Source organism: Rosa chinensis, chromosome 1 (assembly GCF_002994745.2).
Source record: "Rosa chinensis cultivar Old Blush chromosome 1, RchiOBHm-V2, whole genome shotgun sequence".
NCBI lineage: Eukaryota > Viridiplantae > Streptophyta > Magnoliopsida > Rosales > Rosaceae > Rosa > Rosa chinensis.
The window spans coordinates 44,546,840-44,555,516 of NC_037088.1; the positions used below are offsets into that span (position 1 = coordinate 44,546,840).

Genomic DNA, 8,677 nt, shown 5'->3' on the forward strand with positions numbered 1-8,677 from the left:
TCACTAATTGGTGCATGTTAGAATACATAGTGTTTGTTGAGACTCGTTATTATCTCAAGATATTCTCTCTATGCCTATTGTAATATGGGGTTCAGGTTTCATGTCCCCCCTCTCCCTCCCAATGTATTCTGTAATTTCATTAATAATCAAGGGTTAAGGGCAGCCATACTGGCCCTCTTTTTGAAGGAAAAAAATATATATATATATATATATATATATATATATATATATATAATGAAACACTCTAGAAAGGAGAAGATACACATAGGCCTCATCAAAAAGCCCGCAGATCAAGTGGGCTGATGGAGGCCCACCGGCCTGGCCTGTCAAAAAGACCACCATAGGCCCAGCCCGGTGGGTAGAGGGCCGGGCTTGGTTTAGGGGTTTGAAACTCGGCCCGGCCGACCAAAAGCGCTCTAGGCCCGGCCCGTAAAATCCCGTAAACTATTATATACATGTGTGTGTGTGTGTGTTTATAAATATATATATATATATATATATATATATATTTATCCTTGCTTAATGTTAGTACTCTGGTATAAAGGTCTCAAAGACATGGGAAGAATTTATTATTTATAATTGGACAGCAGCATGCATTCTATATGCAACACAATGATGACATTGTAATTCCCCTATTTATGGTTTAATATATATATATATGTGTGTGTGTGTGTGTGTGCGTGTGTGTAGATATATATATATATATATATGTGTATGTGTGTGTGTGTGTGTGAAAGTTCTCATACTTCTATATAGAATATGTGCATATATTTTCTACATATCATGATTACAGTTAACCAATTCGATCGGATTCGAAAATATAGTGAAATTGGCTAAATTTTTTACCACACTCATAATTTATTGTAATAATCTCATCTAACGGTCGGTTTTTCCATTTTTTTTGAATTTATAGAGGTTGCTCTTTGGAGTGTATGATGTATAAATATATGTTTATAAGAGTAACTAAGTTTGACCTAGTTAATTGAATTCAAAACAAGAACTAAATTGGCTGGATTTTTTACAACCACCATAAAACAGTACAGTCTCTCCATCAAGCAATTGGTTTCTCCAAATTCATTTTCGACTCCATGGTTGCTTTAGAATGAACCTTAACAATTTAAATGCAATGTATAAGTCATACAACTTTAGGAGGCAAATTGGTATAGGCCGTCTTTATAACTAAAAGTGAAAATTTTATCTTATGTCCATGCACATCCATCGATGGAATATTTACATACGTGATGTGAAAAAATAAGCACATTTCGCAGTCGTCACGCCGTTGGTCAACCAAGAAGACATACAAGTGACGATGTTTGATTAATTCGATCAGATTCAAAATAATGCTGAAATTGGCTAAATTTTTTACCACACTCATAATTTATTGTTATAATCTGTGATGCCCCGGAAATTCGTATTTATTTTCCGAGGATTTTCCAGAATTAATTTTATATTTATTGGACAGTTTCGTGGCTCGTGGACAGAGCAGAAGTGTCTCGGATTAATTTTCATTCGGAAAATATGACTTTAGGGGGGGTTCAAGGTTGACTTTTGATATGTTGGGATTCTCCAAAAATTCCTTCATGAAAGTTGTAGAGTGCGTCGATACGAGTTCGTGGACATGTGGAACGTGAGAATCGGAGTTCGTATGAGAAAGTTATGAGCGTTTGAAGTTTTGGGAAAGTTCTATAAATAGGAGTTTCCATTTTCGGAAACTTACTATTTCCATTTTCACTTTTACCATTTTCGGAAATCAGAAATCCTCCGTTCTCTCTCATCACCCGCGCTGGACCCGACCCGAACCCAGTGATCCGACCCGGATTTTCCGGCGAGCTCCGGTGACGACAGACCACCAGACGAGCCCAGATCGGTTCGCCTCCTCCGTGCGCTCCTCCCTGTGGTGTCCTCTAGCGCCAATTCTCGGTGGTGGCGGCGGTAGAAGGAGGTGCAGATTGGTGTTTTCGGACTCGGTCGGAAATTCTTGTTCCGACGTCGACGGGGCTTCAAGTTAAGCTTGGGGAGCTCAGAGCAGCCTCCTTGATCGATCTTTCGTGGTTGTTTGGATCGATTCACGTTAAACTTTGTTCAACTCGGATTGGATTACTGTTCATGGCTTGTGAGGTAGTTTTCGACCCTTTATGCTTGATTTCTGACTTCGAGCTAGTTATGAAAGTTCACAAGCATGCTTAGATGAAGGTTTTTGATGTTGGGAGTTTTGTGAAATATTGATTTTTGGCCGGCGGCGGTGCGCCACCTTCTGTGACGGCGTTCTGGCGATGTTCCGGCCACTTAAGGAACTATTTTTGGTATTATATATGTTCTACTCGTTGATACGAGCGTTTCGATATATAATATGCAAATTTTGGAGTTCGTATGGAATTGTTATGATTTTTGCAGTTTCATACCGATCGATTTATTCGATCCGTGAGGGTTCGAGCATCCGATCGACTTGTGGTTTGGTCACATCGATTGTGGACGAATTCCGGGGACTTTGGGAGGTCTCGGATGTGGTTTCACCTTGATTGGCGTCACTTTGGGAATTTTAGTTCAAAACAAGGGTTTCGGACTTAAATCATTTGTGAATCATTACTGATTTGAGATCATTGGTGATTAGGTGCTTCTAAAGGTGAATTGGACGAGTTGTTGGTGATAGTGTTAGTTCGGTTCTGTATAGAAGACGCAGCGAGATTCTGAGGTGAGTAATCTCACGAAGTTCATTCACGAACGGGTTGACCTTATTGTTTTGAGAGTTATTTAGTTAACTGTAAACTATAGTTGGTATTAGCTGTAGGCATTCCTTTTAGCGGATGACTACGTATATATATATTTACATGAAATATATATGTTTTGGTGGGTTTGTGGATTTATGAAAACAATATGCATGAAATGATGCTTGTTATTGTTTTGGGTTGTGGCTTTTGGAAAACAAATGATTGTGGTAATATTGATTTCGATTTGTTTTGAAAAGCGTTGAGATTTGTGTATTTGTGGAACATTTTAGTTCGCGGTGGGTTATTTAAATATGGGTTTTATACCGGGAGTAATTGATAGGGATCAATTACGGAGAATCTTTCATTTTAGATTCATGTAACATTTTAGGTCCACTGTGACTCCCTTAAATGTTTTGGTATCTATACTGTGGGTCCTAAGACTTACGAGTTGAGGATCGTGGGTCACGAAATGTGATCATGGGTGGGAAAATCAGGACTTCACGCCTTTGGCTGGGTTTGTGGATACGATCAGTTAGAGCTCTAGTCTGTCCGCCGTGCTTTGTTTCTTGATTGAAACGTGATTTGTTTATTGATTTAAGCGTGTGAGTTTATCTCGTGATTTGTGTGGGTTTATCCCGTGCTTTGTTTCTTGATTGAAACATGATTTGTTTATTGATTTAAACGTGTGAGTTTATCTCGTGATTTGTGTGGGTTTATCCCGTGATTTATTTATTGATTTAAACGTGATTTGGGTGAGTTTATCTCATGATTTGTGTGGGTTTATTCCGTGATTTGTTTATTGATTTAAACGTGATTCGTGTGAGTTATTTTCGTGATTGGTGTGAGTTGTGTGTGGTTTGAGTTACTCATACGGGCTTGCAAAAGCTTACCGGGTTTGTTGTTTGGCAACCCGGTACACCATTCAATCGGTGTAGGGGATAATCCTGCATGTCAGGGTAATCGTGGCTGAAACTGAGGCAGCGAGCTAGCAGCTTTACGGTAGGAAGCCAATTTTGTGACCTTACCGTTATTAAGACTTCCGCTTGTAGTGAGCTCTGAGGAGCATTTACGTTTTATTTTGTTGTTGACAATTTAATTCGTAAGCTTGTGTAATATATAACTCTTTGGAGCGAGTGTATATTAATTTTGTGGGTTCAGGGCATCAGTATGTACTTGGTTTAAAAGGAAAAAGATTCCAGGTATTTTGTATCTATGATTGAACGTTCACGCATGTATAATTATGGGATTATATATATAGATTTTCATGTGTGTAAAATCAGGGGCGTGACATAATCACATCCAACGGTCGGTTTTTCCATTTTCTTTGAATTTGTAGAGGTTGCTCTTTGGAGTGTATGATATATAAATATAGGTTTATAAGAGTAATTAAATTTGACCTAATTGATCAAATTCGAAAAGAGAACCAAACATGGCTAGATTTTTTACAACCACCATAAAATATTACAGTCTCTCTATCGAGCGGTTGGTTTCTCTAAATTCATTTTCCACTCCATGGTTGCTTTAGAATGAACCTCAACAATTTAAATGCAATGTATAAGTCATCCGACTTTATGAGGTAAATTGGTATAGGTCAATGTCTTTGTAACTAATTGAAATTTTTATCTTTTGTCCATCCACATTCATTGATGGAATATTTACAGACTTGATGTGAAAAAATAAGCACGTTTTGTGGTCGTTACGCCATCGGTCAACCAAGAAGATGTTATAAGTGATGACGGTTGACCAATTCGATCGGATTCGAAAATATGGTGAAATTGGCTAAAGTTTTTACCACACTCATAATTTATTGTAGTAATCACATCCAACGGTCGGTTTTTCCATTTTATTTGAATTTATAGAGGTTTCTCTTTAGAGTGTATGATATATAAATATAGGTTTATAAGAGTAACTAAGTTTGACCTAGTTGATCAAATTCGAAACGAGAACTAAATTGGCTGGATTTTTTACAACCACCATAAAACATTACAATATCTCAATTGAGCGGTTGGTTTCTCCAAATTCATTTTTCACTTCATGGTTGCTTTAGAATGAATCTCAACAATTTAAATGCAATGTATAACTCATACAACTTTAGAAGGCAAATTTGTATAGGCCAACATCTTTGTAACTAAAATTGAAATTTTTATCTTATGTCCACGCACATCCATCGATGGAATACTTAAAGATGTGATGTGAAAAAATAAGCACATTTTGCGGTCGTCATGCCATCAGTCAACCAAGAAGACATACAAGTGACAACGGTTGACCAATTCGATCGGATTCGAAAATATGGTGAAATTGACTAAATTTTCTACCACACTCATAATTTATTGTAATAATCACATCCAACGGTCAGTTTTCCCATTTTCTTTGAATTGATAGAGGTTGCTCTTTGGAGTGTATGAAATATAAATATAGGTATATAAAAAAATTAGTATCTTTATTTTTGTAGATATGTGTGTGTGTGTGTGTTTATATATATTGTTAAACAGCGACAAACGTGGCCTGTGGCCCACCATTGTACCGATATTGTCCCAACTTAACCACCCGATAGGTGTTGGGTTTTAATCAGAAAAGGCCTCGGTACAATTGGGTAAGAGCCACCCACTTATAAGTTATATTTTATCTGTCACTTTTCCAATGTGAGATCTTTCATCTCTAACACGCCCCCTCACGTGCAACCTAATTCTAGGTCTGCACGTGAAATTAATTAACAATCCAATTCCCACATTGGAAATTGGGACACAAGTCTCATATCAGAGACTTGGCCAATATAACAATCCAAGGGCTACATTGGACACTTGGTAACAATCCAATTGGAATATTCCGATGACAATATAAGGAATCCAAATTCGGGCCCATGACAATTGGAGACGCAATTGGAGAGAGACTCGCTCTGATACCAAGTTAAACAGAGACAAGCGTGGCCTGTGGCCCATCATTGTACCTATACTGTCCCGATTTAACCACCCGATAGGTGTTGAGTTTTAATCACAAAAGGCCTCGGTACAATTGGGTAAGATTCACCCACTTATAAGTTATATTTTATTTGTCACTTTTCCATTGTGAGATCTTTCCTTTCCAACATATATATATATATATATATATATATATATATATTGTGTGTGTGTGATATATAAATATAAGTTTATAAAATAATTAGTATCTTTAAAGATTTATTTTTAAATAAAGTTTGTAAGGCCAGGCTCGAAAAAGCCCTCAAGACCCGCTTTATTTATCGGACTTAGATAATTTGATTTACAATAATGTCTAGCCTGGCCTGACCCATTATTATTTTAAAATGAAGAAAGGTCCAGCCCAAATCCGCTACAAATGGGCCAAGCCGAGCCGGGTCCTACCCGTTGATGAGGCCTAGACTCACGCTAGTATAGTACATATATCAACTATTCACTTCTACCTTAATCTTCTGCCCTAAGTCGCAATCATATTCACATGTGAAATAATAGGTACCCGTGCCCCGTGGTGGGCAAGGTAAAGTCATCGCTGCCACTTGTCCAGATCGCATAGTTTGGAGCAGCATCACAATTATCATACAAATCAGAATTAGCTGCTACAAGCACATTGTGACGCATCATTGTTGGATAATTGAAAACTGAAAAATAAAAACAAAAACCAAGGTATGAATTGCAATTATACTCATTTACAATACCTAATGAAACAAGTTTATTGGTAAATAGTAAACTAACAATAAGTGGAATTTGACAACAATTTTTTTAAAAAAATTCACACGCTTTTTTTTCCATTTCAATTTATGCTATTATCTTAATGTAGCAATCCACAAAAATTTTATGTTTGCTCATATTTCTGACTTCGTTGATAATTTTTTTATTATTATTATTTTTGGTTCATGTAATAAGTAAAAAAAAAAATTATAGCGTACGAATTACATGCACAGATGTAAATGTGATTTATATTTTGAGTAGAAATAAGTTATCGGCTCAAAAAATATGTAACTATATATTACTACACTGCTGCAACAAAATTGCAGAATGTTATTGTACTATAGTGGGAAAGTATAGATCGATTGTTGGTACATGACATTAGTAGTACTACTGGTAACAAGATCAAATATAAAAATAAAACTAAAACTAAAATGTGCATAAAATCAGTTGGAGGTTTCGTATATATTGAAACCAAGGGCCTCCAACCTGTAATTGTGTCATACATACAATGATTTGTCCTACGGATTAGAATGTATATCAAGCTATACCAATTAACACATGACCAAATCGGTAAGAAATTTAGTTTTAAAAAGCCTAAAAAGAAATTAAGGTATAGCCGAAGCAAGATTTTACTACTTTAAAGAAAAAGGCACAAAATCCTCAGTACATATAACCAAAGCTTGAAACTTCTATGTAAAATGAATGCAGGAAAGAATAGGTACCTAAAGAATCTCCAACATGAAAAGTTTTGCCAGCAATCCAAGAGTAGTAATCAACATTAGAACTCCAAACCCGGTCATCACCAACAATATACTGCGTTGCCTCCATGCTCGGAAATACAGCAAACAAGGCAATCACAGCAAGTGCAGCAGTGATTCGCGCCATGTTAATATACAAAGCTAATTCTTGTTTATCTCTTTGAAGTAAACAATATTCACTCTTGTATAGATTATAAGCCTTATAATTTATAGTCCTAATTGTTCAATCCCATATATAGAATTCGTTTGGCCGAATAGAAGGTAATAAGTTTACACTTGTGACTAAATCAATATGCCACTAAACAACTTGATCCCCTCTGGGATTATATATTATAATATGCCATATGGCTAGTTGGTTCATGTCGTTCTTTGGTCACAACGTTGCCATCTTAATTCTCTTGATAAATGGACAACTACAAGAATATTGCAGTTGTTAATTGTAATTGATGCCTATTTACTTTTCACTTGCTTGTATAAATCTTTGTAGCAGTACATGAATCTCTATATGCAGATAGGCATTTGTTTTATTTATTTTTTTCACATTACACCCATTTGTTTTGTTGTGTTTAGCTAGCTATGATGTCAATTACATCTCAATACTAGCTAGGGGTGTAAATGAGTCGAGCCGGAGCGAATACCAAAATGATCATGTTCGGCTTATTTGTTTTTTATAGAGCTCGAGTAGGGCTAAAGCTTGAATTTTTTTTCCATGCTCAAACTCGGCTTGGCTTGAATATTTTTCTTAAGCCCGAGTTAAGCTCGGCTCGGCTCAATTTATTGGACGAGCTTGAGCTTGAATAGGCAGGTCTTGGCTCATTTGACTTTAAATTTAAAAAAATAAAAAAGGAAGAAAGAAAATTTAAAATAATAATTCAAATTTAATGTCTAACCATCACACAAATCCCTTTTGGCTTTATTTTAATGTCTTTTACTTAAATGCTCAGATTCTCTTCCAATTAAAAAGGAAGATAATAAAAGAGTTAAAGATTTGAGATTAGAAAAATGATATTTTTATTTATATTATAAATTTTCATGAGTTGAGTTTTGATACATGTTGAGTTTTAACAAATTCGAGCTACTCACGAGCTAGATGTGCCAAATATATTATTGTTCATGCTCAGCTCGTTATTTTGTCGAGTTTATCATTGAGTTCAAGCTCGGCTCATTTATCTTACGAACATGAGTCGAACGAGCTAAAATCGAGTCGAATACGAGTCGAACATGAGCTGTATCGAACCTATTTACAGCCCTAATACTAGCCTGAAGCCTTGGCTCCAAAGATATTTGAAACTAGTTCCTTCTCACTTTTTGGTGATCGACTGAGATGTAACGGATTGTTCATGTATCTATAATATAATAAATATTACTTACTTTAGCTAGACCATAAGTTAAGTTAAAATAATTACTAGTTGTTGTACATTTTTAATTGTAATAAAAAATTTCAAAAATTTTTAATTGTAAAAAAAAAAAAGTTATCTGCAAAAAAAATAGATTCAATGGGTAGTTATTGCAGAGAGAAAATAGTGGG

At 35.8% G+C, this 8,677-nt stretch overlaps 1 protein-coding gene across 1 annotated transcript; it reads right to left on the reverse strand.

The window, feature by feature from the left end:
- Nucleotides 1-6,157: 6,157 nt before the first annotated feature.
- On the reverse strand, nucleotides 6,158-7,276 carry LOC112190615 (blue copper protein-like). The gene is made up of 2 exons (XM_024330065.2): nucleotides 7,114-7,276; nucleotides 6,158-6,321 (listed from the first exon to the last, which is right to left on the reverse strand). Exons 1-2 carry the CDS (start codon nucleotides 7,274-7,276, stop codon nucleotides 6,158-6,160), a joined length of 327 nt encoding a protein of 108 aa, XP_024185833.1.
- Between the last annotated feature and the right edge of the window lie 1,401 nt (nucleotides 7,277-8,677).

What these genes read in the sequence shown, in the direction of transcription:
- LOC112190615 (XM_024330065.2), bottom strand. Translation starts at nt 7,276, where the DNA reads ATGGCGCGAATCACTGCTGCACTTGCTGTGATTGCCTTGTTTGCTGTA. An exon ending in TCATGTTGGAGATTCTTTAG is followed by an intron (nt 6,322 to 7,113) that starts GTACCTATTCTT and finishes TTTATTTTTCAG; the next exon opens with TTTTCAATTATCCAACAATG.